Source organism: Lutjanus erythropterus, chromosome 1, assembly GCF_056507025.1.
Source record: "Lutjanus erythropterus isolate fLutEry1 chromosome 1, fLutEry1.hap2, whole genome shotgun sequence".
NCBI lineage: Eukaryota > Metazoa > Chordata > Actinopteri > Lutjaniformes > Lutjanidae > Lutjanus > Lutjanus erythropterus.
The window spans coordinates 39,267,722-39,292,612 of NC_139317.1; the positions used below are offsets into that span (position 1 = coordinate 39,267,722).

Sequence of the window (24,891 nt, forward strand, 5' to 3'; positions counted from 1 at the left end):
AGAGGACTCACAGCCAGAGTACATTTTCTCTAAAATGATATACCATAAATTCTCAGATAATTGTAAACAGTATGGACAAACTCAAATATCACAGTGTTTTTGATGAAATACCTCTATTGGCTACTTTACTGTAATGCAGCCTTTAAAACCAAGAAAAGACTAAACTTATTCCATATCACTTTGTAACAATATCCACAATCGAAGATATTGATATAATTCTGATATAGTGCCGAAATAAATAAGCAGATTTGCTGCTTTATTCTATGATAGGAAACTGAATACCTTTGGACAGGGTTGGTAGGACAAAACAAGGGTTTTAAAGACATTTGATTTTAGGAAATTGTGACATTTTATGGACCAAATCTGTAATTATTTTATCTGAAAAATTAACAGCAGATTAAATGATAATGAAAAAGATAGTTGGTTGCATAACATTAAACCTCACATCAGTAAAGAGGGAAAGGGTCAGAGGTCACTGCACTTTTGACAATATTCCTGTAATGCTTGGATAATTAAAATTTCAAAGAATAGGAGTGAAGAGAATAGGCGCCTCTGTAGCTCAGCTGGTAGAGCATGTGCCCCATGTATTGAGGCGATCAGTCCTCTGCAGCGGCGATTGGTTTGATTCTAGCCTGCAGCCCTTTGCTAGGAGTCGTCCCCTCTCTCTCTGCCCCTTTTCCTGTCTGTTCTTCTTTTGGGGGGTTTTTGGCCCCTATCAAATAAGGCCAAAAAAACCCCCAAAAAGTCATCTTAAAATGAGAGGAGTGAAGAGAAAGGAAAGGCAGACGACAAGTTGTACAAATGTTGCCATGTGTTATTATCAATTAGCTCTTTACGAGCTGAATGTGAGCAGCTTTACTTTGCTTTACTCCAAAAAGCATCAACTCCAAAAGCAAAGACTTTCCTTCGCCTGAATTAGTTGAATCGGGTTTTAATTGCCCCCAACTGTGTCTGAGTTCTTGTCCACTGTTCTGCTACATTAGTTTGATATACAGTGTGCAAGACAGGGTGCGAGACAGGGTGCCTGACTGTCTGTACTTCCCACAAAGACTCATTGTTGTCAGACAATACGTCGCTCGCTAACGACAAAATTGGCTTACACACTGACGACTCGGCTCGTAACGTGCAGGGGTTCCTTCTGTTTTGATGTTGAAAGTCTTGGTTGACAAAATCAGGTCAGATTACTGACATTTTTTGCCCCCTGACCACATTGGCTCATTCCAAAACATACTAGCCACTCTCACTAATTCTCTAGCTGACTGGATGTGTCCTGTTTGATTTGAATACACTTCTTACAAAATTAAACCGACACACAATGAAAACATCATTAAGAGCACATTTATCCATATTTTAAACATAACAGCTTTAATATTAATGTGTTTTCTTGTTTGTAATGTGTCTTTCAGGCTCTGGCCAGGAACGTGCTGCGTGTTCAGACACTGTACAGGGCTATCATGTCGACTCTGCAGTACATCAAAAGCTGCTTCCAGTGGGAGAGCGTTCAGAGGAGCCTGCTAGCCTTCCTGGTGAAGTGCTTTAACTGCTTATCAACACACTATCTGCATTTCCCTCTGTTTTCCCTCCAAGCTGCGGAAGACAACCGCAGTCTGGCCAGCCCCTACTTGAACTCTCCCAGCGAGAATCTTAATCAATGCGGCGTTGGGCTCAGCAGAAACGCAGGCTTGGCCCCAGCTCTGTGTTGGAGTGGACGCTTTTCAGTGCTGCGTGTCTCGTGGATGCAGAGTTAAGCCTCAGCTGGAGAGAGTAGAGTCCCAGTGGACCCGAGATAGAGTCTATTTTTGTTCTACTTCCCTGACAACTCATTAACCCTCTGTCCAATCTGTGCTTGGTTTGATTTAGACCCCATTATGCAGACAGAAGTCCAATTAAAAGGCTCTTCAGAGATAAGGCTTGTTCTCCATCCTGCCATTGTTGAGTACAAGTGTTAAGACAGAAACACAGGAGAAGCCTCTCAGCCTTGTCTTTAAACTGCAAAGTGGAGTGGGTGCTGATCTTTTTGGGGTTATTCTCTCCCAGATCGGGCTCGATTGAAATGGCATACAGCAAGTTGTGCATTAACTATGCAGGCAATCAAGGTCATGGAAAGTTCCTTTTGTTTTTGCAGCGCACGTCCTGTAGATGGCACTAAAGTTTTGCTCAGCATCCAAGGAATTACTTCTGAGACTGGTAAAGAGATACTGTACACCAGCCAATGGTACAGTTTGTTCAATTTGCTGTGAAAAATGGGAGCTGCAGCACAGAGCTGTTATCTGAACAGAAGCCGCTCTTTAGCCTTGAACTGTGCAATTATTGTCACTAATAGTTTTTATCAGGAGCATTTTAAAAAATCGTTCTGTTTTTACACCATAGACCTTTCTCACAATTACTCTTTCATATTTTTGCAGATGTATAAGCAAAAACTGTTTAAAAAAACAAACAAAAAAAAAAAACGCATAATGCAAAATGAAAGATTCAAACAGACATAAAACTAACCAGCAAAGAGTGGTAGTACTTGGATGAGTGTTGCAATTAGTTTTGCCATTGGGGATCACTTAGACCTAAACACTGTCTTCCAAGATGAGGTCAGGGGTCAGGGGGCTTTAATTAGAAACTGCTTGCCAATTTAAAAATATTTAAAGCAATCTAAATGCACAGGTACTCACAATGGGACACTATTTTATGATGGCAAAATATTCTTAACGTGATTCTGAAGAATCCCCTTTTATTACATACATGTATATATATATATATATGTGTGTGTGTGTGTGTGTGTGTGTGTGTGTGTGTGTGTGTGTGTGTGTGTGTGTGTGTGTTAATTATTAGGAATAATGTTGTTGTTTTGCCTGACAGTTCAGACACACACACACTTAATACAAGCATGAACAAGCACACAACACAACACAACACACACACACACACACACACACACACACACACACACACACACACACACACACACACACATCCTCCCACTGCATCTCAGTGTTTGAAAGACAGTACCATCTGTACTCATGTTTTCACACTAATGCTCGCCGCCTTTTCAAGCCTCAGTGAGAAGAAATAAATGCCTGCTTAATAACCGCCACATGAGAGTGATGAATCAAAGCCTCACTCTACATGACAGGATGAAATGACAAACCACCTGCAACATCTGCCGACTGTCAAACTTTGTAAAAGGTGGTGGGAGTTGCTGCTTAGTTTTTTGTTTTTTTTTATGACTTTGAATTGTTATTTTGAAATATAACATGAGTACTGTAAATCAGAAAAAAGATACAGCTTAGTTAGTTACCACACCCAAAGAAACAAGAGGAGTCATCAGAAATACAAAGTGGGTTGGTTAGAAATGAAGCAAAAAAACCCCACTAATTTTGAGAGACAGAAATATTCTTAACAATATTCTTATGTGTATATATATATATATTTCTTTTATAAAGTGAAAGGAGAAGGTCAAAGCAGACAGATGACATTCATCCATGTGGGAGTTATGATTTTATACTGTCTCTCAAAATTAGAGTATGTATATATATATATATATATATATATATATATATATATATATATATATATATATACACACACACACACACACATATATATATATATATATATATATATATATATATATATATATATATATATATATATATATATATATATATATATATATATATATATACACACACATATATATATATATATATATATATATATATATATATATATACATTTTTTCATATTTCTATATGACAGTCTTTCTTGTGCAGCAACTGCTCTAAACTCTTTCACCTCATCCTCTCATCCTTCCAAGGAGGTTCCAGAGAAAACTTCAGTCCTTATCACCTCCATTGATCATGGAAGATCAGACAACACCTCCCTAAAGCATTTAAGTTTGGACAAAATATAAACTGTGCATGTGTGATGTTGGCGAAGTAACAGTGAATCTTCATCCAAAATGAGTGGATCTGGGGCATATCCTCCTTCGTGCATGAATGTACACTCATCATTTTGACAATACTGCATAATCTTTGAAACAGACTCTATACACCTTACTGGGAATCCAGTAACTGCTGTATATGTGCTTAGAAAACAAAATCCAATTAAATTGTCGTGCTCTTCAGAAGCGGGAGGTGTAATATTTGCTTATTAGAATAACTTCAGTGAACACACTACTTACATGAGTTTGCATTAAGACTAAAAGTTTTTAGTAACACTTTCTTTGATGCCCATGTCTATAATGCATTATAAACACATTTACAAAGCATTGTTAGAATTGGAAATCACTTGGAATAAACACATGTAATGTGTTATAATCTGCTTATGACACTGTATACCTTTAGTTGTAATCAACAATGTTTTTTTCCATCAGTGAGAAACACAAAAAGCAGGGTTAGGGTTACTTTATGTAAAGCACCTAATAACCACTTATAGTAAGCTATTATCACATTATAATGTGTTATAACTGTACTCATGTAATGTACTCCTTGCAAAAAAGCATTCTGAATATTTATGAGTGCCTATAACAATAATTGTACGATGTTATAAACTCATTATAATGCATAAAAAGGTTCTCATGATTTCATGATTCAAATAAGTTCAATCAAAAATCAGAAATCATAAGCAGGATTGAACATTCTCCCAGCATGTTTTTTTTTCTCTCAACCCCACCTACTTGTGTGCACTTTTCTGTCTTTTTAAAGAAGAATTTGAACATCTAAATGACAGTTCTCAGGGCATAAAACCGATTATCTGTTGATCTTTGCTAATCGAGACTGTAGTCTGACAATGGCATAGCCATTAGTGCTCAAACAAAAAAACAAACAAACAAAAAAAGTGTTTAAATCGAAAACCAAATCAGATCTTGACCTTAAAATTGAAAGTCAACCCGAATCGTGCATTGGGAGAAACATGACACCTCTAGTTTATAATGCATTATAGACATGGTCATCATAGATTAGTCAGACTATCTATGGTCTTACTTAGCTTGGTATGACCATCAGCTGATGGTGGCTAATGTTTGCTAATGTTAGTCAACATTAGTTAGACATCATGGTCCACGGACTTGATGGCATTTAACCTTATCCCATAATTGTTACTTATGGCCACAGTAGCTTCTGTCCAGCAAAAGTTACACAATCTCTCTTTAAAACAATGAATGGAGTGAATGTTGTCAGTGTGATTCCTGTGCTCTTGGATTACCGCTGTGCCATGCAAACCCTGCCCCGAGCATTAGTGTGGAAATCCTGCTACATTCTGAAAATGTGCGACCCTCACAGTTCAGTAGCTCTCCTAACATTAGGTAGCCTTTCATTTTTTCCCCCTCTCTGATCTGGATTGTATTTCCAGAGCCCCTTTTTGCTGTCGAAGACTGTGTAATGCCTCTCAAGCTGAAATGGGCTGCAATTATCACAATCTTTATGGCCTGAGTATACATTTCCACCAAAGCGTGACTTGGCCTTCCCCCCTGTCCCGGCTCTCCCAGTCATTACAAAGTCCTCACTAATAAAACATAACCCTTTCAGGGAGGAATTGGTTTCATCTCCTCTCCCAGGCCCTGTTTTGGCTTGTGATAACACAGACAAGAGCATGCTTGGCTTTTTGCACATTAAAGCTGATGGTGGTAGCGGTGGTGGTGGTGGGTGGGTGGGTGGGGGGATCTGTCATCTTTTATGTCAGTTGGTGCCTCAGAGGAGAGTGATGTCTTTACCAGATGTTCACTTCTATTTTTATTAGCATATAAAAACCTGTAAACCCTTGCCCACGCCTCGTGGCTCGCTGCCATTTTGGCCGGCGCTGCCTCTCTGACAGGATTATTTTATAGTTCCATTTAGCCGTGCAATTGAGACATCACAAGCTGTATTTCTTTCTCCTCTCATCCATTTTACCTGAGCCACGCACAGGTGGAATGTGCATCACAAGTGCCATTATGGATGTTAATGACATATTCACACACAGGCTCCCTGGGCCTGCAGTGAATGGCACAGTCGGCTTTAATGTACACAAGATGAGAGAGGCAGAGCAATTAGACTTAAGGTGGTTAATGTCCATGCATATGCAGTGGGTTGAGGGAGAGTCACTCGAGCTGAGCGGAGTGGTCACCCTGCACTGCATATGCAGAATAACTGTACGTAGGAAGCAAGGCTTTAATAATGGCAGGGTAGCCTTCATCAGCTTGACCAGTGCTTGTGTAATCAAAAGCCGATCAGATCAACCTTTAGCTGGCGAGGATTCAGGAACTATTGAAAATGTCTTTGAGGGTGTCTTAATAGAGACCAGTTTGTTTTATCCTCTTCATCCCCCTTGCGTCTGCCCTCTCTGATATCTGACCCCTGTGGCCCCTCTCTGCCTGCAGGTGTTTGTGGTGACCGTGTGGTACTGGGAGTTTTACATGCTGCCCTTCTTTCTGGTCCTGCTGATCTCGTGGAACTACCTCCAGATCCGCTCCGGACGCGTCAGCCAGGACGTGGTGAGTCCACAGCAGCTTTGTCGAATCTCGTCCAGCTCCTTCTCCTTCAGCCTGATGACCCTTCTGGCTCCTCTTCACAGTCCTTCCTTTATTTCGCAGAATAAAGAACGGCTACCTCAACCACATTTTGTTCTCATGAGTAAAAGCTGGTTTGTTTCCATAGCAACCAGCTGCACCTAGCCACATGATACATAATAATAAAATAACACATAATAAATAAGCATAGAAAACTGACTGAATGGACTAAAGCAACATATCATTATAGCCAAAGCTAATTTGCAGTGCTTGTCCCTTACTAACACCGTTTTCTGTTTTTTCACTCTGCTTCTAGTCATTGTCCTGAATCTGCCTCTTCTTCACTGTAATTGGTCTGTTGCCCTCTTCTTGTTATGACTGGTTAAATTAGAAAAAGTTTATAGGCCTCCTTTTTGAGAAGGTCACAATTCTCAGTGACTTTTTTTTCACCGTGACCACTCAGTTTCACAGAAAAAAAGGGTGCTGTATTTTATCTGTGCTGTAGAGCAGCAGCTGTATTTACTGGATACAGTAATGGTAGTTCAACACAGACTATAGGTTCTAGCAAATTACATACACAGAGCCCTCTTCAGACAACAATGTAACGTTATATTGTGAAATCAGCGGAATATGTGCTGATTTATATCCATGTAGGCCTGCAACTAATGTCAGTTTTCATTTTTGACTAATTTGACTTTTCTTCCATTAGTTATATAATGTTTCAGACCATGCATGTCCAAACTATTCCATGAAGGGCCATGTGGCTGTGGGTTTTCGTTCCTATCAAGCCAGAGAACACCAGACTCAACTCATTTAATCAACTGATTTCAGTCCTCAAACAGCTTTTAGTCAAGTTGGTTGGAGCGCAAACTTGCAGCCGCTCGGCCCTTTATTTGGACATGCCTGTTTTAGACCATACATGTCACATTTGGGGAAAAAAATCAATTCACTAGTTTCCAGAACCCAAAGTGATGTCTTCCAGCAGTCCAGAACACAAAGATAACAAAACAGTGATAAAAAAAACTTTTCCTTGTCAAATAAATTAATAATTGTCTTATTATTTCTCTACAGCCATGAAAATAAAATAAATAGCTGATCCAGATGTACTCCATCATGTGACGCTCATTTACATGCATGACAAGTAATGGGAGAATAAAACTAGTGCTAAGCAGTGAAGATCTATAGAGTAAAATACTATAATATACACGTGTATATGTATATGAACCAGCAAACAGCTGCTTATTTACACATCTAGCAGTGACGGAGCAACATTATCATTCATTTGGAGTTGTGTTTGTGTTTCTTGCCACCTTGCAATCAAAAGTTAAAAATTCAGTCTTGTTTTAGCTTCATTTCTGCTGTCAACCAACTCCTGAAAAACACACCTTTTAATTGCTAAATGTTCCACTATGTTTACCAGCTAGTTGTTAACTTACCTGTCTGCTGTAGGGGGTGCAGTGGGTTTTTAAAGTTTTTCTTGCTGAAAATAGCTGTCTGCTGTGGCCCAAAACAATGAGGTATGAGAGCGGTGAGAGTGAACCAAAACAACAACAGAGTTGTAGGCCAAAACAATTGAAAGATGCTGAAACGCTCAATAGAACTGAGTTGAACTCCCTGAGGGGAGTCAAGAGATTATTCTCTGTGGATTTGTCACTTTGAGCAACTCCTTTCACGCACAAGTAGTCATGTGATCCACTATTAATAGAAAAATATTGATTACTGACATTTAAGCATATTCTGTTATAGACCGTCAGTTGCCTTGTCTTATTGTGACAAAAGCCAACACAACCTGTCAGTCATCTGTCCTGCAGTGCTGAGTGGTTTTGGGGGGTGACCTCGGGGTCCCTGCTGATCCCTGCACTCCGTCAGATGACAAACCCGTGACTCAACTGGAGTTAATACAGAGTCCCAGTGTCAAAGCTTATAATGTAGAAACTCCAACAGTCACTAGAGTCTAATGTCTAAAATACTATTCTGATTATTTTTTTTCCCAGGACAATATGGATTTGGCGGATGAGGATGAGGATGATGAGAAGGTATGTATCTGTGAGTTTTTTTTATTGTTGTTTTGGGGGGGTTTTTGCAGTTCTTTGTTGACTCCAACCATTTGTATTTCTATATGCTGATGAATATAAAAGAGTTTATTTTTACATGTTGACAAAATGATCTATGTTGTTAAGCCCTTTATTCAGCACTAAATCTTCTGATGCATTTTGATTCCTGCCAGCCACTAGTTGTATTTTTTTGTAAACTTGTGGTTACCAAAAGACATTCAGGCTTAATGAAGACCTCAGCAGCCCGCTTCCACATGTCACAACACATTCATATGCTAATAGAGGGGCGGGGGAAAAGGCTGTGCTGCATTTGGGAAAGTCCCTGAGCTTAACACACCATATAATACCATCAATATGGAACTAATGACAGCACTTAGACATGCTTTTTCAAAGCTCGTTTTCAAAGTTTGTGTTGAAAGTGTTACAATGCTTTTAGGCAATGAAATATTTCTTCAGAATGACAGCAGTTTATTGTAGATATTTTGAATGGCTGGTGTTCTCATACTGGTTCTAGTGGGAACATGACCCTAAAGGGGCTGAAGTGGTTTAGCACATAATGGATATTTGACTGAGGTGAATGTAAATTGTCTTACATGTGTTTTTTGAGACTGATAGTCGCTGTGCATCTGGAGTATCCCAGGTTTGATCCCCTCTGCAGCTCTTTTTCCCAGGCTCATCCCCAACGTCTGGATGGCATCGAGCCAGCAATCACTCACAGCAAACACACACACACACACACAGATCACACAGTGACAAAAACCATGACTTTGGCCAGTAAACAGTCCCCCAATAACCACCGCTGCCACCGATTGTCCTCACAGACTCCGGCTCCTCTTTAGTCCTCTAACCCTCCTCCAGTCTCACTGTGTTTGATGTGGACATGTGGTCCGAGTCTCTGTCTGAAGTCTGGCTCTCACTGCAGAGATCTTCAGAGGGTCTGGTCTCCTCTGTTTACTTTAAAGCCATCCGTCCCTCCAGGGATCCAGACTAGCCTGAGAACGGTGCCTCGTCTCTTTCATAATGTGAAGTCCAGTCCCGTTCTGAAGAGCTTTCACTTCAAAAACCCATTTCCAAACTTGCTTTTAAAGTATCTGTCTGGTGTCTGTCTCAGAGACATTTAGTCATTATTATAAAGTCTTGTAGGGATCAAACCTGTGGCCTTGAGATATCTAGTCTAGTCAGATATGACAAATTTCTTCTTTTTTTTTTATCATTTTGTAAAGCTTTTTATGATCCAAACCAAACTAAAATCCTGATATTTAGATCCCACATACTTCAGAATAGCTCTGTTATAATGAATCAGTTGAATAAATTATTTCTTTTTTTTAATTTAACCTTTCTTTAAACAGGAAATATTTAATGATACAATATCTCATTCACAGGGGCAATGTAAAACTGTCAACACAAAGCCATATAACAGCAACACACACAAAGAGCACAATTAAACTTCACCTCCCTTTTAAATATGTATTTAATCTGTCACAAGGTATTATAGCAACTATCTTTTTCAATCAGTACAAACCTTTTATTACATTCATGAAGGTTTGTTTTTTTAATTTCTGAAATTTCTACGACAAATTCTAATACAGTTAGCTGCTGAAAATGATCTACTTTTCCTTCAATCAAATTCCCAACAAATACACAACAAAGTAGTAAATAAAACACAGTAAGTGAACACCTCCTGGTCTGTGTGAATTCTTCTTGTTTTACATCGGAGTTGTTTTTTGTTTTCTGCTGCAGGAGTCAGAGAGAAAAGGGCTGATAGAGAAAATCCACATGGTCCAAGACACCATCATCACCCTTCAAAACCTGCTGGATGAGATCGCCTGTTTTGGGGAGAGGATTAAAAAGTAAGAATTAAACATTCATCGTAAATTCCACCTCACTAGAGTTGAATATTTATTTGTATTTCAGCTTGAAGGATCTCAAATGTTTCTCAAATGCTTATCAAAGTATTAAATGGATTATTAGAACATTTTCTTGAAATGTTCTGACCATTTTGACATATTTTAATTGTCTTTGATCTGTAATTATTCTGTATGAAAGAATAAATCTGCTTCAGTGAGGCCTCAGTTAGATTTTATTACTGTATTTTGTTTACAATAAATTAAATTACACTTACTGATGTTTATGATCTTCATTTTTCAGCACTTTCAACTGGTCGGTGCCGTTCCTGTCCAGTCTGGCTTTCCTGGTCTTTGCCATTGCAACAATCATTACATACTACATTCCTGTACGCTACATAGTTTTAATATGGGGTGAGTCTCTAACTCGGTTTATTATGTCATCTGTGTTTGTGTCTGTTTGCCTCTATTTTAGCTGAGTTCCTCATCACTGTGTAAAATCCCTGTCTACCAACAATGCTACTATTTTTATTTCTTTTCCAAGCACCTTTCTATTATCCATGAGATTTACAAGGTTACACGAGTGTTTTGGTTGTATATCTTCTGGCTCCTGCAACTTCGTCCCCCTTATCTTTTTAATATTCGCTGGTTAGTTATGTATGAATTGCAGTGAAAAGTCTTACAGCATAAGATTCTGTCTGCATGACTAGAGTGTGTAAAATGTTGCATCTTACAAAGTGAAAGTAAAACAATATTCTGTACATACTGTAGTACTCTAGGCAATATTTGTTGGACAGCGTGTGTCTCCTCTGCAGGTATTTGTTTGTGTGGAAACAAAGAGCGCAGCCACAGGGGACTACTGTTAATGATATGTTGGTGTGAATTTCTGTTTTAGGTATCAATAAATTCACCAAGAAATTACGGAACCCATACAGCATTGACAACAATGAAGTGCTTGATTTCCTGACAAGGGTGCCTTCAGATGTGCAGAAGGTAAGCCCCGCTGGATCAGCCGGCCAGGAAGCCCAAAATCCCAGAGCCAGCTAGCTTTGCATTTTACTAAAACAACTCCCAGGCATTCATCACTCTTGTCTGTATAATTAGCTTCATCTGTATAATTATGTAGCCCTGTATAATTTCTGTTGTGTTTTGGTCATGATACATCCCTGGTGGAGGTCTGCTGCTTAGCAGCTTTGCAGCGCAGGCTTGTTCCCAGGCTGAGACAGGAGACGCTGCTGAGGCTGCTGCTGCTGGTGTCTCCTGTATGAACTCAGCAGCCTCAGCAGGAGCAAAACATCAGGCAGCACGCACACACACACATAGAGACACACACACACACACACACACACACACACACACACACACACACACACACACACACACACTGTATCTTTTCCAACTCAAATCAGCCAAAAAGAGGCAGAATAAGTTAATACATTTATCTTATTTATCTGGTTGTATAGAATAATTTACATCACTAATTTGAGTTGCCACAACAACAGAATTTGAAACTTAACTAGTTTTAACTAAAATGATACTTGATTCCTCTTTCTATACCTCAATAAAAAGAAAAATGGTACCACTTTACAATAAACCCCCCTTATAAATTATTTATGAAATGTTTATAATCAGATTATTAATTAGGTTGTAAACACTTTATAGCTCATTAATCAGCTTTTGGAACACATAAGATAAAAGGACATCAGTGACCTGTTGCTTGTTAAATAGTGAGGCCACATTTATTTTACTGTTAAACCTCAGATCTAATTGCTTCCTTTATCTTTTCCATCAGCAGCATTTATAACTGTCAGCTTCATCATGTATTTGTTTATAAGTTACTATCATCCAACCACCATCAGTATATCAGTAGTCAGAAAGTTTCATTTGGCATCAAATTAACATCAAATTGTCAGATTGTTGGTGTCTTGGGCCATTCAGGACAAAATTCCAGGTGTAGCTGGTAATCTTCCTTTGCTTGATGTACTGGTCACCTGATCCTAGCCATCAATAAATGGTTACACGTTTCACACTTTACAATAAGATTCTGGTTTGCCAGCGATAAATGGTAGTAACTCATTAAAATTAATTAGTAGTAATCTGGATCTTGCTAAAGAGTAATTGTTTATTAATGATTTATAACGTGTTTAGTTATTTATTTTTTTTACACAAGTAAAAATATGTAGGTCCAAACAATAAAAAAACATATATGCAACAAACCCATTTGATAAAAAAATACACAACCTAATTAAAAAACAAATTATAAAGCATTTATAAAGCATTCATAATGAGAGTCTTATTGTAAAGTGGTGCTGAAAAAAATCCTAGAAACAAAAGATTTTTTTTTTTACATTTTTTATTAACAACCTACACAGTGCTGGTATAAAAAACAGTCACTGGAAGCTGAACTGAAGTCTTGAATGAGCACTTCAGCACCTTCAATACTAAAATGAATATATATTGGACCATTCTAAACATGTAGTTAACACACTCAATACTTTTAAGAACCTTAGTACTGATAGTAAAAATAATCAAATTTTTACTTTTAGTAGTAATCATCAAGGCTGCAGAATTTTGCATTGATGGTCCAAAACGGCAACCTCGTTTCCATAATCCAGACATGTATGAAGCATTCACAAAAATCAATTAGCTTTTCTCTTTTTTCCCTAGTTGTCCTCTTCTATTTGAGCTCTGCTCTGCTGACCTCTCTCCTTCTTTTATTCCCCCTCACCTCCTCTGTCTTCTCTCTTTTCAACCAACGTCGTGTCTCCTCCTCACCCTCTGTCTCTGTCCTTTTCTCTCTCTAAGCTGTTTGACCCCATTTGCCTCTTCCCTCTCCTCCTTCGTTGCCCTTGGGCCTGTGGGTGCAGTGACGGTGACTCTATGGTTTCTCCACTGACCACTGTTGTTCTGTCTATGACGACTGCGGTCACCCTGCTCAGTATGGCAGTATTCAGCCATACACACGCCTCGGTGAAGATTTGAGCTACATCTGTTTAGTTGATTTATCAATGAGTTGTTAACTATTAGATTATCACCAACTATTTTTATAATCAGTTTATGATTTTGAGTCATTTATTTTGAGGAAATGATGACCAAATTCTCTGATTTCAGCTTCTCAAAGTCCTCTGTGATAGCAAACTTAATATCTTTGTGTTGTGGACAAAACAAGACATTTGAGGATGTCAGCCTGGGACATTTTATGGACCAAACAACTAATGGATTTATTGTGAAAATTACTGACGGATTAATCTTTAGTGAAAATAATCATTAGTTGCAGCCCTAGTGAAAATGTTATTTGATCTCCAAAAGCAATTTGATAAAAGCACAGCAAGATGAGTAAAAAGTAATCAGCACCAGTGGTAAAAAGACTAATAGCTTCACACTTCTGTTGCTCTGTGAGTAAAGTCACTGCTTCTTATTTCCTGCAGGTTCAGTACAGCGAGATGAGAGGCAGCAAGAAGAAGAAAATCTTATAGAATGTAGGCGGAGGAGGACGGGATGTAAACGGGACCTGATGCTGCTGTTTGTGGGCTTCTTACCTAAAAACTGTTTCCACGAGATCTTGTAGGGTGTGTGGTAGGTTTGAATCTTAATTGGCTGTGTCGACGCACAGCTCAGCACCGCTCATCTCAACCTGCACCTATAGACCTTTCGAACCAAAGAAGTCCGTACTGAGGATCCTGCAGAGATTACTTTATCACATTTTGTAACAGGTTTTGCTGATGTGTCTATCTGTGCATTTCTGCACCAGTTTGTAATATTATTTCCAAAGATTGTAGGTGTTTTAATCTATGTACAGTTTATTCTTTAAGAAAATTAATTAGAAGTTTCTTTATATTTTATATTCTTGACCTGTGGCACCAGCTGAAATATCACTTTGTATTGTCCTGAATATATGTTTGGTGTGTTACATTTATGTGTATATTTTTACATGTTTTTACATGGACAGATGTGAAGACTTTAATTCCAAAATGGATTATCCACCATTTGAAAAACAAAATGGGTTACTTTAAGAAATCAACAAGGTTTTCCTTAGAAAATAGTTACAATTTTAAGAACACATCAGAAGTTAAAAGGAAATATTATGCATTATTTTACTTTATTTCTTTCATTAACCTTTAAAATGGATAAAGAGCTCTGTGCGCACAATGTTGACTGACTAATTTTACTTCAACATGACAATTTAGACTTATTTTTACATGTAAGATAAGTGCCTACATTTTAGTTTGTATTTTCACTCATTCTACATGGAGGATGCCATGTTCTCTATGTTATGTTTCAGTCTTTGCTTGTGAGTGAAACATGGCCGAAACTGTTCTCAAAACTTTATTTATTAATGACAGTCATTGATGAAGACTTCGTCTCATTTCTAACAGCAATAAATGCTCACAATCACACACACAGTTCTACATTGTGCCTCTGTGTCTCAGTTCTGTGCTGCGTCTCTTTGAATTCCCCTGCTCGCCGTATTCATCCTCTCCATGCACCCGTGCTGCAGGATTGTGGGCGTCTTAGCAGCACAGTTTCCGAGCCCCCCTGTCTTCATTAGGCTTTCATGAAGCGAGGCGAGGCTGTGTGAGACCTCTCCGGCACCCGCACTCCCCGCTGTGTTGATGGCCCTTGGGCGTCGCCATGAGCAGGAGGACCTTGGCGACCTCCTCTCAGCTGCTGTGACGAGATGCCTGCAAGCCAGCATCCTATCAAGCACAGCAGCCAGACAAACCTCCGGTACCGGGCTGCACAGCACACACACTCGCACTCACAGGAGGAGGATTTTAAAACCAGCCACAAGCAACAACAGCCGCACCAATTTAGGGATTGGAGAATCGGAGTAGTTAAGATGTTGGCGTTCAGAGTAATACCCTGGGATTTATGGCTTTTAAGTCAGAGCGCGTGGGCTCTCAGTCAGCAGCCTCTTAAATGAGAAATGAGTAAAATTAGAGGAACAATGCTCTGATGAAATGCAATAAAAGTCTCATAATTTTTGTATCAAATGCTATACAAATGTGTTGCATATGATGATTAGATGCTTCAGATGTCAGCATTTTGAGTCTGTTAACACTTGATTGTGTGAGAAATACATGAGATAATACCCCTCAAGAGAAACTAAATATCCTGAGAAGAACATTAGACCTGTGATGATTACCAATTATTTTGATAATCGATTAATTGTTTAAGTAACTTTTTAAAACAAAAAATCAAAATTTTGTTTTCAGATTTGTAAATGGGTTTGGGAAACCGATATTGACATTCATCACCATTTTATAGACCAAGCAACTAATTGTTAATCAATAAATTAGTTGACAAAAGAACTGACAATGCAATGGTTAGTTGCAGCCCTAAAAAACAAGAAATAACATCAGTCCTGGAGAAATAAAATAAATATCCTTTAACATCCCAGTACAATATACACATAATATCTTACACAGTGCTACTCCATATAAAATAATGTGATGATTTGTCCAATTGTCTTGAGGAAAGTGAAAGTGGAGAATGTGGCAGACAGAGGATGACCTGTGTATCTCTTCATCTAGTTATAATGTTGACTTAGGTATCAATATTAATAACCTGCTGTCAAGGACACTGGAAGGACATCTCAATTTGACACTTATAGGCCCAGCATGAATATGTATAGGCAGCGAGACGCTTCAGAATTACCAAGTAAAATCACGGTTCACACGTGGGGACTAATGTGATGTGGCACACGCATTCTGATGAGCCACAAATACGGCGTCCGATTGGTCTCAAAAGACTTGTTATAACTCAATATCGGACCTGAGAATGTTCAGCTGTGTCTGTGTGTGTGTGTGTGTGTGTGTGTGTTTACACAGGCGGAGGTGGTGCATATAAAGCTCTGAAGAGGCTGTGAATATGTTTATTATCCATTAATAGTCTTAATTAATGTGTTAACCATGGTTGGGAGGGTTACTTTAAAAATCTATTCTGATACATTCAATAATTTCTTATTTGAAAATGTAAGCAGTAACCTAATTCTAATAAGTATGACTATTAAAAGTAATGGAATTTTATTACTTTCTACATTTGGATTATCTCAATACAATAGGGTGAAATATCCTAATATAATGTTGTATGCTTGTTTTAGGTTTATCAATTATTTGTCCAGATTTTCCTTTGTTGTATGTGAATGCATGTTTAAATTGTAGTAATTATGAGCATTTAAATGTACTTTGTTAAGTAAATGTATGGTTTTCACACTTCACACTCAAACGTAAAGTGAACAGAGATAAACTTGACACACACCACATCACACCATCCTGGTGACCAGCATCACCACCTACAGTCCCAAAATATTTTTCAGTAGCAGTGTAGAAAGGTGAAGTCACGCCCCTTCTGGTGTGCCACATGGGACCAGTTACTATTTCAAGTAATTCTGAGTTACTGAGCTACTTTCTGACAAAGGTAGGCTATCTTATGACATGTACATGCAGCTGGATGGGGCAGGTTACGTCAGCTGCTAGCCAAAAGGCTAAACGAAGGATGGAGGATGAGAGAGAGAGGCAGGCTTTCCACAGGTGGAACTAGTATTATTTTGAGGGAGAATCTGTGATGATGGAATCTAATTTAAAGGACATACTTAGAGAGGTAGATCTTCTTTCCTCACTGACAGCATAAGCTTTCTGAGTGTTAACAGTTCACAGGATCAGCAGTTCAACTTTGGGGCACAACAAGACCACCAATAAGGTAAAGAAGTAATATAGTAATATAACTAGTAATGCAGCTAATTAGTAATAACCAAGTAATAAGTTAAGTAATATTACTTTATACAATGTTTGTCAATTTAAAACATAAATTTGCGAATCAAAAAAGTCCAGAACAAAGTCAAAAGTTTGTGGTATGTTGTACTTTAGTAGAGTAAAACCGCCCAGTGAATTATATGTCTTCTCTCGCACAGTCGGCTGTCCTCAACATGAATATTGCTGTCCATTCTAGCACCATCTTACCTGAAGTGTTTCATCCAGCGACTCCTGATGCTTTTATCAGCGGGGAAGAGAAAGAATGAATTTTGTGACTAAATCCTGGTACAAAAATGCGTTGTAGCTTCAGTGGCTAACATTAGCTTCTGGGCGAAGAAAATCATGACATCACCTGCAACTTCTGGGTGTGTAGTTTTTCTAATTATGCATCTTCACATTCTGATACTTCATCAGTTTAATGACAAATGGCAACTTTCCCAGTTCTAGTGGGATTAAAAATTAATTTGTCTCGCCATTGACTGCATTTCGGTTTTTTTCCAATGTTAGATCACATGATGGTCCACCAGACGGAGAAGGACTTCACCTCTACTGAACTGTATTTTTTTATAGTTAACATTACCAGTTGGTCTGACCTGAAAATGTTTCTTGAAATTAGATGTGGATTTCTTGGATAATGACAGTATTTTCACGGCTGGGAGACAGAAATATCACTGTACTGTGACGTTGTTCCTCCTTTCTGAATTAAAGACAAAATAATGTTGAAACTTCACCCAGAGAAGCATTTTTTCACCAGAGGCCATGATAATGACTTGACTGTAAGATCGCTGGTTTCACTGAGACCACGGTGGCAATGTGAGACTCATGAAGTGTTGTAATGTGCACACTATGCATGATAGTATATCATCCTTTATTTTAAAATGTATTATAAAATTGTAATGCTGCTAATAATCCCCATTTTACCAATTGTATCTTTACTCCGATTACGTCTTTTTTTTTTCAGTAACTCTAATGTAACATTTTTTTTTTTTAAATATCCTAATTACCTAATCCCGTTACATGCAATCCTTTACTCCCCAAGCCTGTTAATTACTATGTCCTGCATGGACCATTTGTGTTTGTGCAGATGGGATGGAGGGGTCTAATAGGCAGCACAGTGTTTAACTGGTTCCCAACATAAAACATTGCCAGTGAGCAAACTGCAGAGCAGCAGGAAGCTGTTTTCACACTGACAGCAAGTCTGGTTGCCTGGTCTGTGGCTCACTTTGTCTCTATTTCTAAAACACTTCACCTTCAAACTCTGGCAGCTGCTGGAACCTGTATGGGCATTGAATTCTGAGTATGACTATCTCACAATTTTCACGAGAAAATAGTACAGAGAGTGGCACAAAAGCACACACATGGTTAATCTTCACACTGAAAGCTGGTTGGTTCAGACCAAAACACTGTTCAGATCACAAATGCTTGCAGAATGTAAAGATTGTATCTCTTCACTCTCCCCATCATGTATTTCTGTTTCCAAATATCACCACTCACCATGAGAGATGTATAATTACCATCAAATTATTCTGATAATGAGAATCATTATAATTACTGTCACTGCTGTTAACCTCTCGCTACCAACTGTTAAACTGTTAATGTGTTTTAATAAAGTAGAGCTTTTCAGACTGCTGGGGTGGATGAGAGCGATCTTATGCTCTAACATTCAGCAATAATTAAACAAATAAGAATATTTCTCAAAATGTCTGACAATTCCTTTTAAAGTTCGAATTTAGTCAAATAAATGTGTTGTCCACAGTCCAGTGGCACCATGATCTGTTCCAGCCTTTCCATTTTTGAACATTTTGGATTTCTCACAATCGTTTCATCCTCATTCAACAATCATTACATTCAGTAATGAGCTTGATTTTGACCATGTGGACAGTTCACATGCCCCTCCACCACTCCCCATAGTGCTAACAATCCTTCAGGGAGTCTGGGTCCAGGTAAATCACAGGCGCAGTGTGTAGGAACTGGCCTGCTGCCCAGAGGCTGTGGGGCGACTAGAGCAGGCCAACATCAAAGCCCTTTTATCCAGAAGAGCCCGAGGCTACGAACAGCAGACAGCTCTGATTGACAGACGAGATGCAAAATGATTTTGTGAGAGAGAGGGAGCGAGAGAGAGAGCAAGGCACTGATATGAAGTTGGCCTTTTGTTCGTGGTTTGTTAGATGATCTCTTTAAATATCCAGCATCAGAATGGGGAAAAACAGATAGAAAAGCTAAATCAGTTTTCTTGTTTAATATTAGTATCAGGTATCAGGCTGGTAAAAATCTATATTTTATCCACTGAAAATACTAAAAATGTCTCAGTACTGTTGAACCTTCAGCCTGTTTCTGACACTCGTTTGTTTCAATTGAAGATGGAAACTGGTCTGAAATATACATTTTCAACTTAAAGAAATTTCCTAAAACAGCTGAGCTCTTTAATAAGTAGCGAACATTACTCAAACGGGAGCAGGCAAAAATATAGTGCATTTGTTGGGGGGTATTTTCAGTTGCCTATAATTTCACAATTATGAATTTCTAGTGCAGTGCCTCCTAACCAGTGTGTTCATTTGTAAAAATTAAAAAAATAAATTTAAATGTACATTATTAGAATAGATTTTTTTATTTGTCTAAATTGTCTGTGTTTTGGTTTGTTAAATCAGTAGGCTTTAGCTACTACTGTGATTGAAGCATGATATTTCAACCATTTATCCATTATTTTTAGCTGACTATTGAGTTATCATTACTTCCAGCTAGTTTAACTATTTAGGTAATACTTTAGCTAATTATTTCAACCATTTATCATTACATTTAAGCACTTAAACAATTTATCCATTCCTGTTAGCTCACTATTTAATCCATTTATCATTACACTGAGCTATTTTGACAATTTATCCATCACTTTTTGCTAACTATTTCAACAATTTGCCCTTACATTTAGCTATTTTTTTTAACAATCTATACGTCTTTTTGCTAACTATACCAACAATTTATGCTTACTTTTAGTTATTTTACCATGTATTCATTACTGTTAGCTCACTGTTTCACCCACACAGCATTACATTTAGCTAACTATTTCAACCATTTAGGCATAAAATATTTTCAGCTAACTATTTTAACAATTTATTCCAACTTTTAGCTATTTTCACAATTCCATTTACCATTACTTTTAGCTGTTTCAACAATTTAGCAATTACTTATCTGCTTGCTAATAGTTTTCATACACTCTTATTGTAATGATGTTCAGGTGTTACAGTTGACAGTATACTGTATGTGGCTATAGGCCTGTTTTGTATAATCAGTTGGCTTACTCCTTATCTTCCTGTATACCCCCTGGCAATGGCACAAGTATACCCCCTTGGATACAGATACCCCCATTTGGGAATTGCTGATTTAGAATTCATGGCAGCCAGACGGTGTATGTGGGACTGACTTATAATAAACTACAGTGTCCATGTCCAAGGAGCCCGGTACACTGGTGTGTGGCTCTTTGAATGACAAGGGATGAGCTACAAAAGACATTTGATACACAGACAACAGCCTACTTGTAGGTAGGATCAACACATTGTTGGCTTTGGTCTTTATGGGATTGTTGACAATAAGATTGTGGAAGCTTTTTTTGGTACATCAGAACCTTATATTATGCAAGATTGCAATTTTGCCAATGTACGTGTGAGCTGATTTGCATAGGTAATGTAAGTTCTTTGAGCAGACACAAATGACTGACAGAAACAAAAATTGGCTGTAGCCTAAGTTTAAATTTAATTCTGTATAGTATCAGAGATTACACATATTCATTGAATGATTGATTGAACAGAAACTTCTTATCCTAAACAAGAACTTTTGATCAAAGCATTGTTGTTAGCAGCCATAGAGTATGTTGATCCTCATGATGTCCCAGTAGGACATGCCCTGCCTCTGGCCGATCTGGATGTTGGTATCAGGGATGGGGGTGATGGAGTCCCTCCCATACTGGATGGAGAAGGCTGTTCTTCCATAGTGCATGATGGAGGAGTAGTCGTAGGGAGTGTTCAGGTTGTTGGTGGTCTGCTTGTAGAAGTTGTAGGCCATCTGTGGGTTGATGTTCTCCCAGTTGATCCTGACGTAGCCGTCGCGGTCGCTCCTGGTCTGTTCGTGCTGGAAGCCCAGAGCGTGGTTGATCTCGTGCTGGATGATGCCGTGGTACATGCAGCCCTGTCTGTTGAGAGAGAGCACCTGTCTGCCTCCCTCTTTGCCCAGAGAGGAGAAACATCCAACTTTGTTCTCGATGCTGATGTAGTCGTACTCGTTCTGACGGGGCACGAAGCGGATGCAGGTTTTGCTGTGGTAGGTCTGCATGGCGTAGTCGATCTTCTGTCTCTCCCAGCTGGTGAACTCACCGCTTATGGTGAAGGGGATCATCACCAGACCGTTGGAAGCTTTCCTCCACAGGCAGCTCTGGTACCAGCACACCATGGCGTTTCTGGTTCTGGGAGCCAGCAGGTCTCCTTCCAGCAGGATCTCATCTGTGCCGTTGTTGGAGGTCAGAATCCTGGTGGTGATGTCGATGGTGTCCTCTTCATGTCCTCCTTCCTCCTGGAGAGGAAGTGCCTGAGAGAGGCCGAGCAGGAGCAGCAGCAGCAGGCTGGCAGAGAGAGTCATCTTCAGGGACGGTCTGGAGGCTGTGGAGCTGCTGTGGAGAGACTCCTTGAAGCTGGATGTTTGACTCAGTTCAGTCCAGGCTCTTTATACTCTCCTCTACAGGTGTGTCTGCAGGAGGATTATGGGTTGGGGTCCACACTGTTAGGCCTAAATAAACCTCTGGAGGGAGGACTCCACAGACAAACCTACTTTTTACACATAGCATCTAATCCCCAAAAGTCTCTGTCCATTTTGTCCTCTTTGTGTGCCACATTGCTCCTTAGCTACACAAAGGCCCATTGTCCACTAAAGCATTTTTCCCCAGCTGAAAACACCTTGTACTAGGGGTGAGTGATTGGCTCTAAAATAATATCACAATATTTCAGAGTGTGGTATGATAATGATATTCTTGACAGTATGACAAAATACAGCAATTGTTTTTTTGGTTTGGAACTCACAATAGATGTTGAGCTCTCCTCGCTTGATTTTTGTCTCTCTTCGTACTCAACTGGGTGCTTGAGGTGGTGAAATGAGTTTGTTGTGTTGCCCCCTTTTGTTGTTACTTCTTGTACTTCTTGCACATTACTGTACTGTGGTTTTTTGTATGTCTGATCTTTTGTAGCCAAACAAATTCCACACTGCTGAAGACTCTCACTTTTGGACGAAACTTCTCCACCATGGAGCTGGGAACAATATTACCTTACAGTCAGTTATCCTTGTTGTTGCTGTTTGCAATAGTGTGGCATCATCCTGTTAACAAATTGTTATATTGCCATTATCGCAATATGAATTTTACTTATCATGAGAAAGATTAGATGATATACTGTGAATGATGTGATATCGCACATTCTGCCTGGAGCTCTTCTGAAAACAGCCAGCTAGGAGTGCATTAGAGCACTTTGGACGCACAGTGTTATATCAGCTGAGACAGTCTGGTTGCTATGATATGGAATATCTGCGTAAGTAACTGCAACCTAATTTGCCTGATAATGCCGAGTGTGAACATGTAGGCACATGGTAGAGTAGCCTTCTTGCTTTGGATGAGGGAAAGGTTGAAGCATGTCAAGAGAGAGGACAGACCAGTCTGAGATTTTTTCAGCGAGGATCAGTGAGTGAGAACGATCGTTTGGTTCAAGAGCTGAAGTTGGATGGAACGTGGTTCAAGGAGTAAGAGCAGGACATGGTCTGTAGTAGCCTATTTGTTCCACCCCTCCTCCACTGTGAGGGCCCAAATAAACTCTGGTTCTTGAAGCGTTCTCTTTGAGATCGTTGAAACCTAGGTGTTATCTAGCGAACCTGCCTCCATTTCCACCAGATTTTAGTGAAACCATTGTTATTAAGGATGTCATCAATAGAAGGTGATACAGAATGCACAACAACCTGGAGAATATGACATTCCCAATTTGGTTCCCAAGGAAAATCTTTTTTTGGTTCCAGCTGGGAACTACCTTTTCAGGTTCCATAACAGTTTATTTTTGGTGGAAATCCTCTGAACAGTTCCTAGTTAGGTGATGGTGGAAACAGCCTATGATTGGACAGCTGGATAAAATGTGACAGTGACGAATGCAACATTTTATCCAAAGTTTAACATTTTTTTTAACTCTATGTCCAGGAGGAAAAAACAAACGCTCAGCACAGATTAGATGCTCAGTGCCTCATCACGCTGCAGAGTGTAAATACATGGTGCTGTCTTTGGAAACAATTCAAAAAATGCTCTGGCCTCAGGAAAAAAGGCATTGGTGGACACAACCCCTGAGCTCAACTGGTTTTTATTTCCCTTAGTTTTACAAATGGTTTATGGACCTCTACCAAAGTGTATCTGTTCAAATTAAATTTGTGTGACCTAAATACTTTCTCTCTTCACTCTCTGATGACCTGCGTAATTGAAATCCCCCGTGCGCCTTTTATGACAAGCTGTTAAAGTTGTAGCAAAAGCTGCGTGTCCCTCTGTGAGGATGATAGACGGCCTATTGAAACTCTTGCATATGTAGAGGATGTTAATAGGTTCCTGTGGGACGTGTTGCTGTGGCCGTGCCCGAGACGGCTCTCTAGTCAGAAAAAAATGAATACTAAATTGTATGAAACAGTCCGAGCCATTGTACAAACCATCATGGCTGCCCGTCCATCAGGGACACTCAGAAGGTACGCCAGAAACATTTGTTTACTGGTACATGCACATGCTCATTTATTATGTATCATCATTGAATTTTTTTCACTATTAGTTTTTCTACTTCTCTTCGTATTGTCTCCATTTAAAAATGAACAGGCAAAATCAAATAAATGATTTTCCTTTCACTTCATATCTCCAGCCCTTGAAAACATCTTCATTCTCTAATACATTTTAAAAGACAATCAAATGTCATTTCTTATTGGTATTCAACTACATACCCTGGATGCGATATGTCCTGTTGTCTCGTGAAAATATGGACTCTAATTTGTTCAATTTAATTATCACATATAAACCTACTACACCTCCCTTGAATCCTGGCCTCATATAAAGTGTAAAGATGAATTGTGAAAAGAATGTGTGTTTTCTCTCAAACGCCACCCCCCCCTCCTCTCAATCTCATCAGCCACCGTGATTAAGGTTTGGCATTGGGGATTGTGCTGTCTTTTTGGAGAGATATTTCAGCTGCATTTCTGACACTCTGAAAGGAGAGGAAGATAAAGGAGGCGTCGGGGAAAAAACTCCTTCCCGTTGTGTGAGTCCTAGAGAGGGCCTTGAACCCTGCCATTCACGCCTTTCTCTCCATCAGCTGAGTCTAATTGCCAGAGAGGACAGGAGACCCCAGGCCCGATCGTTCCTTATCCTCTTTAGCGCTTTCAGGCGAGTGAAAGGCGAGCTTCTGCTTTTGATCTTTTCTCTGATTCGCTTTTTCTTCTCTGTCATCCCTACCATCCTCTCCTCAGGAGTGACACCAGCTCCTTTCACTGCCTGCCCCCGTCTCCATCTGCCCAAAATAATGACCAAGGCCCAGGCATTATTAAACAGAGGTGGAGAAGGGAGGTCAGCACCGGGAGAGGGAGAGGGAGGTCTGGATGGGGACTCCAAACTCGTCTAAGGAGGGGCGCCCCTATTCCAAATCTACTCCGTAGCCTCTCTGTGTTCCCCCAGATTCATCCCTTACAGTTTTCATGGCCTTAGCCAGGAGAAA

At 39.3% G+C, this 24,891-nt stretch overlaps 2 protein-coding genes across 4 annotated transcripts in view; one reads left to right on the forward strand and one right to left on the reverse strand.

The window, feature by feature from the left end:
* Positions 1–14,782, forward strand: part of mctp2b (multiple C2 domains, transmembrane 2b) — a 48,363-nt gene extending 33,581 nt beyond the window's left edge. For 2 of the 3 annotated variants that reach the window (XM_084721520.1, XM_084721532.1), the window contains 7 exons: positions 1,407–1,526; positions 6,350–6,463; positions 8,473–8,514; positions 10,273–10,382; positions 10,681–10,790; positions 11,272–11,369; positions 13,805–14,782. In XM_084721520.1, the coding sequence (XP_084577646.1) occupies positions 1,407–1,526; positions 6,350–6,463; positions 8,473–8,514; positions 10,273–10,382; positions 10,681–10,790; positions 11,272–11,369; positions 13,805–13,852 (642 nt within the window). In that variant the 3' untranslated portion in view covers positions 13,853–14,782. The remainder of the gene's footprint in view (positions 1–1,406; positions 1,527–6,349; positions 6,464–8,472; positions 8,515–10,272; positions 10,383–10,680; positions 10,791–11,271; positions 11,370–13,804) is intronic. The other variant, XR_014770718.1, reaches the window with a different exon arrangement.
* A 6,072-nt stretch (positions 14,783–20,854) lies between these two features.
* LOC146333252 (high choriolytic enzyme 1-like) lies at positions 20,855–21,816 on the reverse strand. The gene has a single exon (XM_084721545.1). The coding sequence runs from the start codon at positions 21,755–21,757 to the stop codon at positions 20,978–20,980; it is 780 nt and encodes a 259-aa protein (XP_084577671.1). The 5' UTR covers positions 21,758–21,816; the 3' UTR covers positions 20,855–20,977.
* Between the last annotated feature and the right edge of the window lie 3,075 nt (positions 21,817–24,891).